This window comes from Bombus fervidus, chromosome 15 (genome assembly GCF_041682495.2).
Source record: "Bombus fervidus isolate BK054 chromosome 15, iyBomFerv1, whole genome shotgun sequence".
NCBI lineage: Eukaryota > Metazoa > Arthropoda > Insecta > Hymenoptera > Apidae > Bombus > Bombus fervidus.
Window position 1 is genome coordinate 5,692,136 of NC_091531.1, and position 20,457 is coordinate 5,712,592.

General features: G+C 35.2%; 2 protein-coding genes across 5 annotated transcripts; one reads left to right on the plus strand and one right to left on the minus strand.

The window, feature by feature from the left end:
* Window positions 1-2,988: 2,988 nt before the first annotated feature.
* Beta'cop (coatomer subunit beta') lies at window positions 2,989-8,613 on the minus strand. Of its 2 annotated transcripts, none has more exons than XM_072018036.1 (8): window positions 8,244-8,613; window positions 7,138-7,489; window positions 6,116-7,054; window positions 5,797-6,032; window positions 5,383-5,721; window positions 4,711-5,310; window positions 4,212-4,614; window positions 2,989-3,242 (listed from the first exon to the last, which is right to left on the minus strand). In XM_072018036.1, exons 1-7 carry the CDS (start codon window positions 8,244-8,246, stop codon window positions 4,231-4,233), a joined length of 2,853 nt encoding a protein of 950 aa, XP_071874137.1. In that variant the 5' UTR covers window positions 8,247-8,613; the 3' UTR covers window positions 2,989-3,242; window positions 4,212-4,230. The 2 variants fall into 2 exon arrangements, with proteins under 2 accessions (XP_071874137.1, XP_071874138.1); XM_072018037.1 differs by having other exon boundaries at window positions 4,327-4,614; window positions 8,244-8,611.
* Window positions 8,614-9,116: 503 nt separating this feature from the next.
* On the plus strand, window positions 9,117-13,794 carry LOC139994949 (serine protease inhibitor dipetalogastin-like). 3 transcript variants are annotated; one of them, XM_072018044.1, is made up of 8 exons: window positions 9,117-9,157; window positions 9,223-9,405; window positions 10,565-10,708; window positions 11,500-11,652; window positions 11,770-11,943; window positions 12,362-12,532; window positions 13,143-13,304; window positions 13,658-13,794. In XM_072018044.1, exons 1-8 carry the CDS (start codon window positions 9,133-9,135, stop codon window positions 13,687-13,689), a joined length of 1,044 nt encoding a protein of 347 aa, XP_071874145.1. In that variant the 5' UTR covers window positions 9,117-9,132; the 3' UTR covers window positions 13,690-13,794. The 3 variants fall into 3 exon arrangements, with proteins under 3 accessions (XP_071874145.1, XP_071874144.1, XP_071874143.1); XM_072018043.1 differs by having other exon boundaries at window positions 13,655-13,755; XM_072018042.1 differs by lacking the exon at window positions 13,658-13,794 and having other exon boundaries at window positions 13,143-13,402.
* The last annotated feature ends 6,663 nt before the right edge of the window (window positions 13,795-20,457 follow it).

Sequence of the window (20,457 nt, forward strand, 5' to 3'; positions counted from 1 at the left end):
TCGAATAAATACAAGCAAATTTGTGCCGTGCAAAAGTCTGAATCCGAGAGAAGTTGCAGTCGAAAATTAATATGGCGTCCAAATAAATTGTGCCTTAATTTTTTAATTCTACTCATCAAAAGATATCACATGTTATCAAAAGAAGTTATAGATTCGGTTGTGCAATAGAAGAATTATTAGTCACGGCTTAGACTAGCTTAGAAAATTAGTTAAAGCCGAGTGGATTAAATTTTATGTGGAAAGTTCATCCGGTTGCATTTTTTAAGGCGTTCGAATGGGGGGTAACGCGGCAGGCAGCCGAAGACAGCCGGGAATTCCTTCGTTTCCGTCGCGTCGAGATTCACACGCACGTGCATCGTCCGTGGCGTGTAAATAGAGGGCGGAGGTGACATATAGCGACAGCCAGAGCAAGCGTGTCGACCATTTAGGCGACTATTAGCAGCTTCACGGCCTCTTCCACGCACGTGCGACTAAGGGAACGCTTGTCGCCTCTTGCTGCCAGCTAAATTGTTCGATCCTGCGTGTCATTGACTAGCACATCATTATTAGTTCCATCGTTTTATAGTAATAATAAATATTCCAAAATTTCCCAAATACAAATAGTAGACACGATGTTGTTTGAATTCAAGAACAATAAAACACTGGAGGAACAGCAAGTTAACAGATGAATTAATTTATTTAATTTTTTAATTTATTAACTCACCCGAATTACAATGTTGATGGAGATCAGGAATAATGGAACACTAAAGGAACAGGAAGTCAATGTGTGAATAGATATATATATATATTGATGGATCTATTTAATTTCAAATTTGTTTTTAATTGATTAACTCACCAGAATCAGGAATTTATATTTGTATGGGAAGGAGAATGAGCAGGAATCCCGGAAGACATTGGATTTTGATCGCACCCTTTTTCTTCTTTTAAGTTCAAGCCTTTATTCTATGAAGGAATAAGCAAAGAAGGAGAACGTCGAATTTTATTGGAATGATTTTTGTCCATCTATATTTGGCTCCGCCTTAAGAATTACCCGGCTCGTTTACGCGGTCGTTAGAGTGGATTTAACTGGACGAAACGAGGGAGAGTGTGTCAGATATCGTTCGACCGAGTTCTGGTAATCCTCGCGCGGAACGGACGGCAATAAATTCTCAGCGACACTGGTTGGAGAAGAGGGCCGGAGTTACGCGGTCCATTTACTCCTCGAGGCGTCACCTAAAATCAGTTAATTATATTCTAGATACCCGACCACTTGGCCTAGTCCAACTGATATTATTTGCAACTTAAAGCAAATAAATATGAAGGCTACAGGTGCAAAACATGATAAGTCACGTTTTCGGATTTTTATAGAAGGGCAATTTTTAAATTCAATATGTTGTGAACTAATTTTACATTTATCAGTTATGCAGACTAACAATAATCAAGTTAGGATAATATAAAAAACCCCAAGCTGATATATTGTGGATTTACCATGTATTTCCAAAAGACATATTTTCGAATCTATCATATTATTCTTCTTTTTCAACTATTTCACGTTAAAATACTTCTTCACCGCCAAATGACATAATCAGAAAATGAATAAAAACGGGCTTATCATACGTTTCTCGTGTGGTCTTCACATACAATTATCTTTACATTATCGCTAATTTTATTTAACATAAAAGTTAACTTCCAATTAACAACTCCTTGATCTATCCCAATTTCCTATGAAAATGTATTGCCATAATAATAATAGTTGCGGTGTTAATCTGTGAATCTATATAATTTTTTAAAGAAGTTATCTATACACGGTTCTAATATCCAATGACCGATTAGTCAAAGGGTAGAGGTCGGAACGCAAAAATCGCAAAATATTCGGGCGGCGAGCATCCAGGGAGGAAGGAGCGCCTGGCTCTTACAAAGAGCATAACGACGCGGACAATTTGTAGCAGAGTGTCAACGAAGCCGTTTCTATTTTCGAGACGACGCGCGCGGCTACCTTCCCGCCCCGTTCCCTCGTCTTTCTCTGTCTCCACCTACTACTGCATCGTTTTTCAGCTTGTTGTACCGGGTTCCCCGGGTGTCGCGTAAATTTACACGCGATTAATCCGTCCTCGTGGCCATCTCTTGTTATCCAGACACGCGGTTCCTCAATCTACTTTCGACTATAAAAATAACAAAAATGCAACAAGACACGCAGATAAATATAAACTTTCTAATGAAAAGAGGTTACAGTAGTTCCAATCTTTTAGTCTCCTTCGACCTACTTCCGTTTTCAAGATTGTTTCAACTTCATTTTAACGACTCTTTCGAATCTTAAACACTGCATAGACTTTGCTGTTCCGTCTACTTCTCTTCTCTTTTATATCTTCTTTAGGATCTGCAAACAATTTTGCAAATAAATGAGTAAGGTTCAAGCGCCATACTATGAAAGTAGAGATGGAATACGATAGTTCGGGCCTTCTTCGAGCACACGTTGTGCTGGAGAACGTCGGGGCACGTACCAGTCACGCAAAATGTATCTCTTTCTCTTTCTACAGTGGCTGACGACACGTACGCGTGCATGAAAATCGACGACTATTCGAGTTTCAAAGAGAGTTAACGTGTTCCTCGCTTATAAAGTGTTTGGATTATTTTTAGGATCCTTTAGTGGAGAGCTTGCTCAGCATGGAAAAAGTTATGGATGATGGTGACGTCATTGAAAGGAGATACGGAGATTGACAGGTCATTATTCTCTCATTGGGATGTTACTTGCACTGCGAATAAATTGAAAATTTATCGTACGTTAGTTTTTAGGATTAGAAATACTTTCATTGTAGTCTTTTACTCTTCACGATGCTAAGGAGACTTAAGGATGTCTATCTGCAAAATGAAATAAAGATTACATTTTATTGAATTACTCTGTTATATGAACAACATGTATTTGTATATTTCCTAAGTTCCTAAGCATCGATAAAAATGGTACCTCTTGGGAGTGGGCAACGATGGCTGTGGAAAGAAATAGATGGAAACTTATGTGAATGTTTTGTTATATTACAATATATATAATTCTCGGTACATGGATAAAGTCTGCGTGCACATGCTGAATATTGTGCCACGATAGAAACACTCGCGCATAAAAACGTTCTTCGACGGTTTCTTTTTTCTTTAATACTTGATTTTCTCTAAATAATTCTGGTCGGCTTGCAAGGAATGATTAACAGGAGAATGGTATTCCAATCGACGGGCTAGTATTCCTCGAGGAGGTCGTCGTCGAGATTCACACCCTAAAACAGAAAATATATTTTTCAGCGTTGCCATTTATCATCTACTTTTATTCACAGAACGTATGAATAGTAGAAAAAAAAAAAAAAAAGAATTTAAAAAAGCTTCAATGTATAAGAAAATCTACTGTTTTAGCAACTCTGTATTTTCTTTACTCCTCTTAAAAAATTTGATCTTTATTAGATTAATAGATACATCAATAAATATTGTATAATATGAAAATATGATAATTGAGCGAAAGAAATATTTGCTGTCTAAATAAAGAAAGCGTGATAAAACAATATAAACGAGGGAAAGGGTACACAAAGAGGGATTCTGTACACGAATGTTATGGCAATAAGGCTGTAAAGAAAATGAACCGTGACTGGCGCAAAGTCAACAAACTTTATGGCTTCGTAGTTCCCTCTTCACTCGCTGATGACTCAAGAATCCTAATAATCGGTGTTTAGAAAGAAATTAGACGAGGAAAGAAAATATGACTGAAAATACCGCTATCGATTTTTATCTTAAAACAAAAGGCTCGAAATTCTCCACTTTCGCGTTACCTGCCTACGGTTTCTTTCTTCCTTTTATTTCCGCGTGTGTGTTTCGCCTTTCTTTGCTTTATTTAACATGGTGTTCGTTCTACTTGATAGGTGGAACGTGTTCACATACATCGGTCAAGATCGATATATTGCTACGCATACACTCGTTCTAGATGCGCGTGTGCGTACCACGCTTGGTTTCAGACTGTTTTAGTAATGTAATACCCTTCTAGAATTACGCGTCTGTATTTAAGGGTATTAAAGCATCGTCTAGTTACCCTCTTTTGTTCCCCACCCATGTTGCTCTTCCGTTTGACCTCGATTCACCCCTACCAGGTCCCTTCATGATTTTGATATCCCAATTAAAATGACTCTACTTCACAACATAATTAAGTCTGTATAAAATAAATAAAAAAAGTAAATGTACTTTTATGCGCGTACACTTACTTTGTGTATGTAGAAGCACTTATATACGGACAGCATGCACAAGGTAAAAAATGTTGCATGAAAAAAGAAAAACTAATAGAAGAAACACATATTGGTAGGAACACAATGGACTTACAGTAGTATCTATAGTATCATCGATTTCAAGATCGAGATCCAGATCGTCCTCGTCCATGGTTAATGGTCTAGAGCTGCTGGTGGTCTTCGTAATCTTCTCGGGAAGATTCGATTTTTCCGTAGACGACGGGATTACCTTACCAATATCGAGATCTTGTAGCCTATTCGTTACATTTTCGGTAGTTGGTTCTCCTGCTTCGTCAGTTGTACTTGTAGCTGCTTTGTAGGTGAACTGATTCGCCTGCTCAGCCGCTAGCATCTCCTCGAGTGGATTTCGTTCGATATTCGGCTATAATAGACATATGAAATCGCATTAAAATTCATTCTATGTTTTGCAATATTACAAATTACTGAAATATTCAGAAGAAGGTAAACTCATTCTTACTTTCACACTCGGGAATGCAGATGCCGGAACCTTTTTCTTACTCTCCTCCCTAAGGAATTGTTCGACCTTCAATGCTTCTCTGTATCCAGGGAACAGGTTTTCGTACTGTTCAGGATCAGCCAAGCTCTGTCCAGCTTTCTTGCTTACAGACGAGAGTTTCTCCTTCCATAATTTTACAATCGATGAAACTTTACTAGGAGCGTACGTTCGTGCAAAGAACGCAGCCTCTGGAGTTCTGTCCGTTTTTATAAGTATTTCCTGACACTTGTCGAGGTCTCCAAGGATAAAATATGACAAGAAAGAAATGTTATTCTTGCCCATATCATTAGCGTCTGAGCCTAGTTTTTGAATCATATTCGCGTTTCCTGTACTTGTGGCAAGCAGTAGGAGTCCACCGAAATCTTGCGCCTGATGCAAACATTCTTGTGCTAAGCACAATTTTCCTTGCTGAGTGGCGAGAGACGCCAATTGTCGCCATTTTTGCTGGCTATTCGCTTCCTTTGCAAGCGAGTGCGCCGTTGTCAGGTCTCCCAATGCCAGAGCCAATTCGAACCTGTGTTCTGGATCCGTGGATACAGCCAATGCTTGTTCTTTGAAACCCTACAGTATTTTAAATGTTAATTCTTCAAATAAACGAAGTGTTAAGTAAGAGATTGTCTTAATAATACGAACTTGTTTTTCCAAGAAATGAGCCACTCGCGTACGATGTTCCTTGGGAACCGTGGGAAGAACTCTGTCTGCTGTCTCGAAATCTTTTCGCATAACAGCAGTCTGGTATTCTAATACAGATAACAATAACGAATACGAAACAACTGACAGTTCCTTGTCACATAGATACAATCTGTTGTCTCTCGGGACATATCCAAGAAGATACATTGGTCTATCTAAGTGTGATACAGTCACAACTTCTCCACCGACGAAATAGTTTATCCGATTTACGCTATTTGTGTAAATGAAGCAGTCACCGACCCATAGACCAGTTTTCACAGTTTCACTCATTTCTGCTACCATCTATAAATGATATTAAAAGGTTTCAGAATATTACTTTCTTCATTGCAGGTATTAATGGCAGGTAAAATGACAAACCTCAAAAGCATCTTCAATGTCTTCTGAATTTTCTGGAGCATTTGCAACTGCATCAGCATGGTACTTTAAAATAAAGTATTGATCAGATGTAGCTAATGCTACCAGAGAGGCATTTTCGGCCCAATAGACATGTGTAGGTTGAATGTCTATACGACGAACTAACTTAAGCGTGTCCCAGTCGAAGAATGATAGACCAGATCCAGAAGAAACGCCCAACAAAAATCCACCAAAAATACCTGTATAATATAAATATAATAAATTAATAAAATTATATTAGTAAATGAAATACAGCAATTTGAAGAATAATTATTATATTTACCATCAGCACCAAAATCAGGCTTAAAGCTCTTCTTTTCTTTGAAGTTCTTGAAGACTTTTACAGTGGTATTACTTTCTCTGACAGCATACTGACTTGAATCAGCTGCCCAGATAAATTCCGATGCTTGACCAAAGGCTTTATTTCTTAATGCCATAGATGTGTAAATAATGTACTCTCCATCTCCACAAACTACCAGGAATCTTCCATTCGGATTATGCTGGATAGTTTGTGGATAAATTTCACAGGCACCCATGTCTTTGACAGCCAGTGGGAGTCTCTCTCCATCTTGTGTTTCCTCTCCCAAAGCTTTCAAGTTCACTTGCTGTATTTCACTGTGCTTTGCCCATACGATCTTGCCACCTAACGAATCCATTGAAACTGCAGGTTCCTCTCTACCAACTTTTACTATAACACTACTCTCATCATAACCAATTGCAACATTGTTTGAGCCCTTTAAACAAGCGATTGCCCATACTCTCTCAAAACCATAATTAAGGGAAGATTCCAATCTGTATGTTCCAGCATGCCATATTCGAACGGTTCCATCTTCAGAACCCGTAAGAATGATGGGCAATTCTGGATGAAAACAAACAGCACAAATATTCTGTGTGTGTCCTTCTAGTGTCTGTACACAAGTCTTATTTTGATAGTCCCAAATTTTGACATAGTTATCGTCTGCTCCTGATATTAAGTATGGTTTGTCTCCACCATGATAATAATCAACACAATTTACACCTTTCTCATGACCATCTAGTGTGAAATTGGCTGTGGAAGCTCCAAGCTGCCATACTTTCACTGTTCTGTCTAATGAAGCACTTGCAAATGTATTGTTATCTTTTGGATTGAATACTACTTGCATTACATAGTGTGTGTGTCCTTCAAATACCTGTTGTGCTATCCAACCTTTTTCCCAGTTCCACAATTTGATTAACATATCATCTAACAAGAAGAAAAAAGATTAGAAGAAAGATATTAATCAGAAATAAAACTATCATTAAAATTTATTAAGTTAATACACATACCACTACTTGTTAATATAAATGGTTGTGTTGGATGTACTGCGATGCATCTAACATAGTCACTATGTGCCTCGAAAGAATGCACACGTTCCAAAGTATTATAATTAAATACTCTAACTTGCATATCATCTGAACCAGTAACAACCCAATTCTTGCGTGGTACAAATTTGGCTGTACGAACTGGCAAGTCACATACTTCAAATGTTTTGGCCAGGGTCTGAGTTTCATGATTCCAAATATTAACATTTCCCTGATACAAGGAACAGAGCATCCATGGTTCTGTAGGATGAAGGTCCACGCTCTTTACTCTGTCTGACCGAGCGGTCAGTTTTCGCTTGATATCTAACCTCAGTGGCTAAGGGAAAATAAAGTATGTATTTATAATTTAAAATGGAATATGCATCATATCATATGAATGCAATAAAAGGTAATAGAAAATCTTGGGTAAAGCAATTATAGGAATGTGTATTTTGTGATTTACATTGATATCACCAATATTGGTTTTATTAATATTACTTTTGTTAACTAAAATTCGTCAATGTTATTTTTGACCAATAGCAGGATTAATTGGTAATAACTAATAATGACAATAACCAATATACACATTTGTAAATGCATATAGCTAATATTATTATCACTTAGTACTGTTGTTGATCAAAGTTGAGATAGAAAAATTCTGAATTAACAAAGTTTGAAAACAAAGTCGATAAAACCTATGTTGATGATATGAATGTAACCTGTACAGGATATAAGGACATTTACATTAAAGGTATACATAAACAACGTACATATTACATTAAGAACAATTATATATCATATTTCATAATGTAGATTTTTTATTATTTATAATAAATGTTCACATAAGCGGCCAGCTGTCAAAAATGAAAGAAGCAAATAAAGAAAAAAAAAAAGAGTGAGATAATTTATCATTAAACATATTTAAATCGAGTGTATCTGTATTGGAAGCATCTTATAATAATCATTTATTAGAGAAAAGTTATTAATAATCTAATTGTTCGTTACTGCCACTATAGTTAAGCGCAAACATGTATACAGGAGCGAATGAAAAATTAAATAAATTACGTTATCTTCGTTCCTAAAATACGTACCATTTTTCACTGTACAACTTATATTTACAGTATTGAATAAATTCGAGTCGAATAATGCAGATATGAAATTTAAATCTTCTCCCATGAAATATCTACGTGGCCCAACTTTTCCTCCACTACACAACCTACACCTCCTAAAAATGGCGTTGATCTAAAGGTTCCTGCACACAGTTGCAGTAATTAATCAGATATATTTAGCATCGAATGGATCGTTCAAATTAATTGCACTATCGAATCTTATAATAACCTCCGTGATAACTTTAGCACACGTACTAAGTTTATTAAAAGACTTGAATATTTGATTATGAGTTTAGTGAGACATTATATGATGTGTCAAACCCTTTACTTACATCTTCATGATGTATCGTTGCTGAACTGTCGATAAAACAGAAATCGTTTACCATATAATTTTTTTATTAATAAAAATGTACAGTCGGTAACTTGTTAGATCTTCCAACGATATAGCAGGAATGGTAATTACCTACTAAATAGCGGTTTATTTGAATCTATTATACAACTTGTAATTTTAAATGTATTATTTCATAAATATGTACCTATGCATAAAAGGAAACATTGTAATAGTTTTCTATGCATCTTTTCGTCTATCAAAACTATGCTGTCACAAATTGTTTTCTCGATTAATAACGCATCATGAAGCGTACCTAGCGAAGCATGTAAACCACGTTGATAAGATAATTACAGTTGCATTCCATTCTGATTAAACGAGAAAATATTGACAATAAAAGCACGTGCTGAATAAAAAACCTTATAGAAAGGAATGAGAAATTATCTGCATTAATGCGTCACCCTTAAGATATAGCGATTATATCTCGTATAAAATACGGTTCACAAAATAATTTTAAAATGTGTACTTATACCTAAACCTACCATGAAGTCCTTCTTATTCTTTCTCGGTAAAAGAGGAATATTTACCTCATTATTGACAGTTTATTATATTTCACGTAATGTCGACTTTCAGGTTTCACATTGATCTGTAGAAGAGGGTGGACTTTTATATTGGCGGACAAGCGAATTTTTTATCAAAATTGCGAAATTTTTAATAACGTAGATTTGTATGATGGTCCAGTTTGTGGTAGTGATGGCATTACTTATGCCAACGATTTATACCTGGACTGCGTTAACTATCAGACATTTCAGAATGGTGAGTAACAATGAAATTTCCCTCTTTGCAATTCTAAGCTTCCATGCTTCGTACAATTACGCGAGTTTAGGTCACGGCATACTTAAACATTCACGAAGCACGTACGCGGGGCGTACATGAATTTTTAATTCTATGGAATACCATGTTTCTCACTATACTTGGCCGGAAGCCGCCTAATTCAACGAACAATACCGAATATCCTAGCTGCATGGTGAAATTATTCAAACTTCGTTAGCCTTCTTTTTCTTGCAATTTTCTTGACGTATACTGTATGTACTACATACGGTATATATGTTTTGGCAACGTTATTCCTGAACTATAGTAATATAGGAACATGTTAATTTTTTAGTGCACTCCTCAGATATTCCAATAAAGAATAAAAGTTTGAACTTATAAATAAATTGTATTTATATTGCTGCTTTGAATTGAAGACCACATCTGGAGAACATGATATATAAGTTACATTTTCTGTATTCAATAAATTCAATACGTTTTATAACATTCTCTTAAATAGTATTATAATAGTATTCTAATTAATAACATAAATGTTGATAATAGATTCTATTATGCGGATTAATACTAATTAAATTAAGTTCACATACTAACTAAGCTAATATTATTCGTTTCTGTGGATTTATCAAAAGACTTATATCTTCAAATCTATCAGATTATTTCTTTCTTGAATTATATCATGTTAAAATACTTTTTGCAAATCACCAAGAGACATAAGAGTTAGGAAATTATCATATTTTCCTATGAGATCTCCGATGGTAAACTACAATTATAAGTAGAATGCGGATATTTATACAAATTTACACTTTCGTCAATATAATAAAAAACAAAATGGGTCTTAGACAGGAAATGATTTTTCTTACTGAATGTTATATTCGGTACTATACTTTGGATATTTTATATATTTTTGTATGCAATGAGTACTGTATATACAAATGTGCATCTTTAAATTTCACATAAATGCGTGAAAATCCGCAATCTAATTATAAGATTCAATTTAACTGCTGATTACCGAGAGACATACCTCGGATCATGTGGTATTTAAGAATAAATTTAATAAAATTAATAAAAATTATTCATAACTTACGTTAAGAATAATATTTACCTTCGTACATTCGTACTTTAATGAACGAAAATTCCTTTTCAGTGATGTCCATGCATTCTGGATATTGTTTACCGGTGGATGGTTATTGCAAGATAAATCTGTTTTATCGGCCGATCTGTGGATCGGATGGGCACACGTACACGAACCTGGAATCACTTTTATGCGTTAATTACAATCGTTCGCAGAGTAAGCAAGACAAATTCTGGGTATATTTACCGTGCCGTTAATACGGATTAAAGTTAGCAAAAGTTGGCTGGCTGGAGAAATTTAGTTGACCAGTAGGACTGAGAGAGGTTTGCGAGACCAGAATTCCAGCTTGCGAACTCTGGCTCGTTGTTACACGTTAATGTCCGCGGGTATTGTTACATTTTCTCGTCTGGTCGCCGACTCTCCTAACAATGCAAACTAAAAATCCCTTATCTTCGAGTTAGTAGAATTCCGCGAACATGAGCAACGTTTCCAGAGACTACTGTCCCTCTGAGTTTCGTTGACCAGGTCCGCCGTGGATCTAATGCCATATTAGAATTTAGCTTGAGCTTGTCCTCGTTAAGTTTCAACTAGGTTTGCGGTAGAACTGAAATTGTAAAACGTTAGCTTGTTGTCGATGTTAAGACGATTTATAATGAAAATATCTAATAAGACCTCGTTATTTTGATACTCTTATATGAGTCTCACAAAAAAAGTCATTACACAAAAAGTTATTACAGGAAGAACACATAAATGATAGCGGATTCTAAGACAAATTTATCACATTTTCTTTAACTATTCAATATACAGTTAGTCGATGAATTTCGATTTGGAAAATGTGGACCGAGTTCAAATGCGGTAAACTGAAAAGTTGCTTCAGATATAATTCAGCAAAATATCCATTCAATTGCATAATTCATTAATGTGCCAATTATTTTAAGACTGTAACAGCTTCGTTCAGATCTGATCCGAAGCAGTAAAACGTTAAAATTAATATAATATTATTTTAGATGTGACAGTAGCTTTGAGCGGTCCTTGCAAAGTTATGGATCGCTGTAATAGCTACAAGACCTTATCGTACGGTTCCAACCCTGTCTGTGCGAGTAATGGTTTGACCTATGGAAACGCGACTCAGGTGAACTGTCTCCGACAGATTAACGTTGGTAAATAGGAACAGAAATAATTAAACGAAACCTAACAACTACATATATTACGTACTTCATAAAGAAACGAAAATGCTTTCATCGTATCCGATATTACTAGGACCTTGATCGTTTCAGATCTGAGGATTCTTCATAACGGTGGTTGCACGGTTAGGGAGGTTTATAATATTTATAACAGCGTCGAGAAGATCTGTGACATTGCCAATAGTAGGTTCGAATGGAATCCAGTGTGTGCTTCAGATGGCGTTACCTATCATAATCCTTTTAAGTTTTTGTGCTACAAAGCTCGTGGTAAGTTGTGTTACCTAGTTTTCGTGGCTAGTATTCTTTATTCTTATATTGTATATATTTCTATTAGATCAAGTAATAAGTTTTAAAAGAACATATCAAGTATTCTATCTAATTAAGGAGTAACTTATTTATGTCATTTCTCTATAAACATATACTTTTCATCAGAAAATTCAGGTACATTTCAGGTACCTCCTTTATATTTTTCAAACAATTTTGAATGAACTTATTACTTAGCTCAACGTATATGTATCATGTGCATTCTGTTCTTTTTTATACATCCTTAAATTTCTTGTATGAAATACATAAAGATCCACGCTCTATTGTATATTGTATTCTGTTTTTGTAACGTTTTGTGAAATTAAAGTTGAGAAGATAAACGATCCCAGACCTCACAGGCCTTTTCTAATTTGTTTTTCAGATTTGAAGATGTTGGTGTCGGATAACGAGTGCGAGAAGAAGACGCAGCTCTCGTGTGCTCATCTGAAATCCTCTGCTAAGACCTTCAGCTCAAAGGACGAGGTTTGCGGAAACGATGGCGTTACTTATCAAAGTATCCATCACTTACAATGCCACAACAATCAAAATAAATGTCAGTGCTGTCTTGGGAAGACCTTATTTAGCTAGACTACTTGAGTCTATTATCAAATATTCGATGTTTCTCCTTAATTCTCTATGGCAGCGATTTTCAATCCTTTACATCTCGTAACTCGTTTCAAGACAAGGTATTGACAGCCGGACGTCTGTTGTTTGTATTTGATAGTCTAAAGTCTAAAGGAAAACAGGTCGCTGCATCTGTCTAAATCAGGTACTTGCTTGTTTTAGAACTTTTTGTGGCACACCGGTTGAAAATCACTGCTTTGTCATATCCAATTAAAAGTAGTACATGCTTGTTCGTACGTTGCATTATTTGGCAGAAATTTCTAATAAAAACGCTATGAACTTTTCGAATAACTTGATACAACGAACGATTAATTGTTTAAAACTTTTGTCACTTCTGCGAGATATATACTTGTATCAAACATTTTGTAGCTTCTATACATACGTTCTCAGGTTTGTTTCAAACTTTCCCATCGTAATCACGATAGTCGTGTCTCGCTACATTGGCCATGAATTTTCAAAACGTTTTACATAACACGTATAATATACGCGCAAAGGATTTCCAAGTAGACAAGCACTGTTACTTCATTTTTCTTTCGCAGATTTGTCCCTGAAGCATTCTGGAGCCTGCGTCGACCCTGACGACAACCCCTGCAGATCCATACCCGAGGAAAGTCTCCGATTTCCGGTGTGTGGAAGCGATAACTTGTCGTACGTGAGCCCAGAGGCTTTATGGTGCGCGAAATTGAGGTTTCCAGATAAAAGTGAGCTAATTTTGCTTGGCCTTTACAAACTTCAACCCCTAAAGGCTATCACGAGCGAAATTTCATATAAATTTTCTTCTAATATTACCATCCCATAATGAGACCATCGCGAGCAATAATTTTTCCATTCTTTGCCTAATATCCAATGATACTACAACGCTAATTAATTAATTACTTACATCTTCTCGATTTTATTGATTCTTGAAACGAAAGGAAGAAGCAGACGATTTTCTTTGACGATAGCTTTCAGGGGTTAAACCAGAATGAATATTCGATGCTCTGCGTTTTAAACTGAAATCAGCCATCGAAGAAACCTCGTAATTATTTATGATACGAAATATTCTTTTCAGCAGATTTGACGCTTGTCTACGACGGACCTTGCTAGCGTTTTCATGCGATTAATCCACGTTTCGTTCATCTTGCGTCATCGAGGATGAATCACTCGCCTCTGGTGGATCTTCCTCGAGAAAATAGCTGGAACCTCCTCCCATGTACTCGTCCATCCAATACTCTTCATCTTCTCGGTCACCTGTACAGAAAATAAATTGGTATAAAGCACCGGTACGAATTGAAACGGAAGATATCGCTATAATGGCACCTCCGGGGACAAAATGGCCAGCTGTATGGATCAGGCAGAATTTCCTTCGAGAATTCGCTGTCGAAAGTTATCGACGAGCAGGCAGATAGCTGTAGAAGCAGCACAACCATCGTATCCTAATATTTTATTCACGGCTGATGTCATTCGGCTCGCGTGCACATTTTTATCTCTCTTTCACTCGCCTTTTACGCAGAACAGCGGGACGTTTTAACTGCCTTAAACGTATGTCTTACTTCATTTTTGCCGCCGTGGATGTCCGTGAGGCATCCGCTGGAAGGATTCTTGATGTAATCTTCTGGATCCTCGTTTAACTGACACATGTCCATACTGCTGAATCTTCGTTGTTTCATTATTCATCGTATACGCTTGATGTTTCCTGTGAATAAAATTTAGAAGATTATTTACTAGACATGTGCGGTGATTTATCTTTTAAGTGGAATTAAATATAGCGTGTTTTTCATTTACAAGAAAATCTCTACAATTATGGTGTTATAAGGCGAGATATCAGCTTCCTTTATTATTTATTATATATATAAATATATATAACAGGTAATATGGTGTTATACCATATATTGTATAATGTATACGCTATATAGAGCTGACAAAAATATTAAGCAAGAACGCTACTGACAGTTGCTTTAGGAGTTTGGCCCATTTTCGTGAACAACGTTTAACCAACCTCAGATGGGAATATTTTTCATTTTATCTATTAAGATATTTTGAATGGAATACAAACAGCTTTGTTCGTCAAAAGGATATGTAATCATCGCAGGAGATAAGCCGTCGTCTATGTAATTTATTCGTCATTTTGTCAAGACGTTAGAAAGATATGAAAAAATGCCAATCTTTGATACTAAACATTTTTCAATATTCTATGAATTTTATAGCGTTTCCTTTCGATTCATATTAAATAATCTGTGTTAAGTGCAATTCTGCTGGTAATTGAATGAATTGATTTCCTTAAATGTTGCTGAGCTGGATCAACATGTATCATAGTTGGCAGATAATTTCTTTAAATTTTATAAAATTGTAGAACTTGCATGGAAGAAGAAATGTCGATTAAAATTGCTATTAAGTTTTTAAGTTTAAATGATCAAGTACGAAGAATCCTTGGAATTCCATTCCATAGTTACAATGTTAAGAGATAAATTTCGCAGCCGATTGAACAAGAAATTGCAAATGAAACGTTACACGTTTGCTACATCCGAGCTAGATCAATTAACATGCCAAAGAATTAGCGTGATCATCGAGCTTTACTAGACCATTGCAAGTCGTCATTTCGCGTATCTGTTCTTGACCCGTTTTCCAATTAAACTTTATCAATCTTTGAGTCCTCTACTTTCAAACTGATAACACGGCCACGAATTTTTATCAAATCCACAATTCCCTAAATATAGTTTAATAAAATTAAACGAATAGAAATTAAATAGATAGGAAATTGTCTTGCTCATTAAATGTTAAATACTATAGAAACTATTATATTATATATGTAGCGTAATAATAATTATATTACAGAGACTGTACCGCTATTTTATACATTTTCATAAATTATTCGTATTCGTAATTAATAATAATTGTATGGTATAAATGTAACAATTGTATTCATTTTCATAATTATTTGTATTTGTGTTTGAATTGTGTGTATATTTGCATTATTTGTGTGTGCACATTTTCGTATTTCCAAAATTCGCATTAATGCATAAACTGCGCAGTTCAGTAGCAAGTATAATCATCGTTCGACCTGTCTGCATTTTTCGCGTGACTGGTATTATTTATGTAACCTTGGCTTCACAACCCGGAAATTGATTTGTTTTGATAATATTTTCTGACAGTCGCACGTACCTGTAACTTCGTCGCACTTGGCTTTGCGCACACGAAGTTTAGAAGATTCAGTAGATTTTTTTATACGCGATGTGCCTACTTCATCTCGAATCGTTAGAATGTATTTATGAATGAAAAAATATTTATAAAAAATGTTTTATAAATGTTTATGTTAATATATAGTAATACAATAACGTATTAAAAATATATGGATAATATATGGCAATACAATAACTTGTTAAAAAATATATGGTTTACATATAGTAATACAATAACGTATCAAATTATATATGGATAAGGGAAATAGATAATATAAATAATATATAGTAATACAATAACGTGTTAAGAAATATATGGATGATATATAGTAATACAATAACGTATCAAATTATATATGGATAAGGGAGATAGATAATATAAATAATATATAGTAATATAATAACGTGTTAAGAAATATATGGATGATATATAGTAATACAATAACATATCAAATTATATATGGATAAGGGAGATAGATAATATAAATAATATATAGTAATATAATAACGTGTTAAGAAATATATGGATGATATATAGTAATACAATAACGTATCAAATTATATATGGATAAGGGAGGTATATAATATAAATAATGTATACTAATATAATAACGTGTTAAGAAATATATGAATGATATACAGTAATACAATAATGTATCAAATTATATGTGGATAAGGGAGGCATATAATATAAATAATGTATACTAATATAATAACGTGTTAAGAAATATATGAATGATATACAGTAATACAATAATGTATCAAATTATATGTGGATAAGGGAGGTATATAATATAAATAATGTATACTAATATAATAACGTGTTAAGAAATATATGAATGATATACAGTAATACAATAACGTATCAAATTATATGTGGATAAGGGAGGTATATAATATAAATAATGTATACTAATATAATAACGTGTTAAGAAATATATGAATGATATACAGTAATACAATAACGTATCAAATTATATGTGGATAAGGGAGGTATATAATATAAATAATATATAGTAATATAATAACGTGTTAAAAAATATATGGATGATATACAGTAATACAATAACGTATCAAATTATATATGGATAAGGGAGATAGATAATGTAAATAATATATAGTAATATAATAACGTGTTAAAAAATATATGGATGATATATAGTAGTACAATAACGTATCAAATTATATATGGATAAGGAAGATGGATAATATAAATAATATATAGTAATATAATAACGTGTTAAAGAAAATATGGATGATATATAGTAATACAATTAACGTGTTAAAAAATATATGGATAAGGGAGATAGAGCTACTATGAACACCTATGTGCTATTATAACTTAAACCTCTCTTAACACGTATACACATGGATATCAGTGTAAAAAAACTATATTACGATTTTACAGGTTTACATTTGGCCAGGGTTATTCATTCCTTGTACCTTTACGCTCTTTTTTTTCATACGAATATTCCTATCGAATTTTCCATCGTTGAATCACGTTTCTGCAAACAGAACCACGTGTTCTATCAGGTTGGAATTATCGTGGCAGAGATTCTTCCCGAGAAAAATGAGTTTGCGAATTGTCTGCACGCGATCAGGGGAAGAGGTGACCTGCTTTCCGAACTTCAACCATTTAGGTATGTCTCTCAAGCGCTGTTAATTGTGCCTTTGCGGTCGACTTGCTATTTTTGCTTCCAGGGAGTCAAACAGTGGATATGAAAACAGAAAAGAAAAAAAGAAAAAAGAAAAAAAAGTAGAACGGGAAAATGGAAAACAGATTCTGGAATAATGCTTCCTCTGATATTTCTTCTTTTATTTCTCGCGTTTTACATGTTAATAGGCGAGCGATTAAGTTTACGATCGAATAGGATGGAATTGCTCGGACGATTAAGCTGTTTACATGTTCCTTTGTCGGCGAATAAATAGCCTGTCGTGTAATTTGTAATTATATTCGAACGATGGCTTCAGAAAGCCTTCCTTCGATCCAATATTCGACCGTTTTTCGATTGATTTGATAAGAAAAACGCATCTGAATAGAAGAACACATCTCGTCAAACTTGATAGACGCTATAACAAATCTCGTCACAGAGTTGTCTTTTGTACGTTTTGTACACAGTGAAATTTTGCACACAGCTACTAGCAGATTTCTTCCACAAAACTTGGACCCGTGTGAACGCTTAGCCAACAACGAAAACTAATTTCCAGTTGTCGAATCGACTTTGTACTAAACATAGTAATTAATCGTGGTTGCACACTAATCTTTCGTAAGCGCGGAGATTTCTGCTTAGAAAGGACCGAGAGCCAGGAAACGAACGATTATAGAACCGATTACGCGAAGTAACTCAAAGCCACGTCGACTTCCTGGATGCCAGGCGATCGAGAAGACAAAACCTGATTGGGAAACGGGTATCGGAAGTCTCGTATAACCGGAAGCCAAGAGCCAAGAACTAAAGACCAGAGCAAAAAGGGAAAGGAATTTGTCCCATGAAACCGACACCGATCTTACATCTTTCTATCCTCGTGGAATAGTTTCCTCTGACGATTTACCGGAGAAAACATTCTCCGATAGATCACCTGGATCACGATTGATCGATAGGTGATCGAGGAAAAAAAAATGTTCACCCTGATGGCAGTTGAGCTTGTCCTGGTTAGGTTTCGACTAGGTTTGCGGTGGAACTGAAATTGTAGAACGTTAGCTTGTTGTCGGTGTTAAGACGATCTATAATAAAATAAGACCTCGTTATGGGTCACTATGAAAGAATAGTTTTCTGATATTCTTACACAAATCTGACAAAAGGTCAACGCGAGTTTATTTATTACAGGGAGAACACATAAATGATAGCGGATTCTGAGACAAATTTATCACACTTTCTTTAACTATTCAATTTACAGTTAGTCAGCGTTCGAGTCGGTCGATGAGTTCAAATTTGGAAAATGTGGACCGAGTTCAAATGCGGTAAACTGAAAAGTTGCTGCAAATGTAATTCAGCAAAACATCCATTCAATTGCACGATTCATTAATGTGTCAATTATCTTAAGACTGTAACAGCTTCGTTCAGCTCTGATCCAAAGCAGTAAAACGTTAAAATTGATATAATATTATTTTAGATGTGACAGTAGTTTCAAAGGGTGCTCGCAACGTTATGGATCGCTGTTATAGCTATCAAGCTCATCGTTCCAACCCTGTCTGCGCGAATAACGGTTTGACCTATGAAAACGCGGCTCAGCTGAACTGTCTGTGACAGCTTAACGCTGGTAAATAGGAACAGAAATAATTATACGAAACCTAATAACTACATATGTTACGTATTTCATAAAGAAACGACAATGGTTTCATCGTATCCGACATTACTAGGATATCTTGATGGTTTCAGATCTGAGGATTCTTCATAACGGTGGTTGCACGGTTAGGGAGGTTCACGATATTTATGACAGCGTCGAAAAGATCTGTGACACTGCCAAAAGTAGGTTCGAATGTAATCAAGTGTACGCTTCGGATGGCGTTGCCTATCCTGATACTTTTGAGTCTTCTGATCACCTGGATTACGGCTGATCGACGAGTGATGGAGAAAAAAGAATGTTCCCACCGAGATGAGGAGCAACGCGTGATCGATGAAACCGATGGGGCAAAAGTCTGCGAAGAAGCCTGGGAAGCATAACGGGTGAGAAAGCACGAACGAAAAGCATCGACGACAAAAGGAGAGCCGGATAAATAATGTGTCCGCTGTGTAATCGTGGCGTTGCCAGGAAAGGAGCAGTAGGTCACCCGAGATCTCGTCTAGTCCCAGATGCTTCACAGAGCCGGGACAAATAGTCACCATGACCTCCTGCGACATAGCGAACACCTTACCGCGGATTTTTATTCATTTATGGGACGTTTAATTTAACACAAGAATACAAAAAATAGTAATAATAGTGAAGTATAATAGAGTGGTAATTAAATGGTTAAATGGGACTCGAGTCAGATTGATCTCAAGATACGAATCGTTTAAATTTAAAATTCACTGGTCCGATAGATGTGAATTCCTTTAAGCGAATATCAACGTATAAGTTGAACACGACGTTGACTCAGTTTCGATCGAGTTCCACCTGTTTTATAGAGCCAGGTTAAATACGACCTCCTGCGATATTGCGACCGATATACCGCGAATTTTTATTCATTTATGGGAAATTTAATTTAATGTAAAAATATATAAAACAGGCAAAGTATCGACTATTTTACTGCGGATTTTTGCGCATTTACGAAAGACATTTATGCACATTTCACGATGCAAAAATCCACACAAGATATTTATATAATATGGATTTTATAATAGGCAGAATGAATTCCTATTTAAATTCCATATGTGCGCTCATGAAGATACAATACAATTCCGTATGAAAATCCGCAGTCAAGCGATCAACGTATTTTCATTATCGAGATTCGATCGAAATCTATTCGGTTTGCTTAAAAAATAAGTTTATGTTTGCCTAATTACATCGGTATATTTAGTATTCGAGAAGTTTATACGACGAATTTTATATTTCAAAGAGTCATAGAAAGGTATCTATGGGACAGAAACATCAAAAATTTCCATGATGTCCAAAAATTCCACCAACGTTCGCAGTCTATTAACAATGTATACCGTTGAAATAATAAATAAAGAATACGATAATAAATAAAGAAGATAAGATTGAAAAATTGAAAATGTAA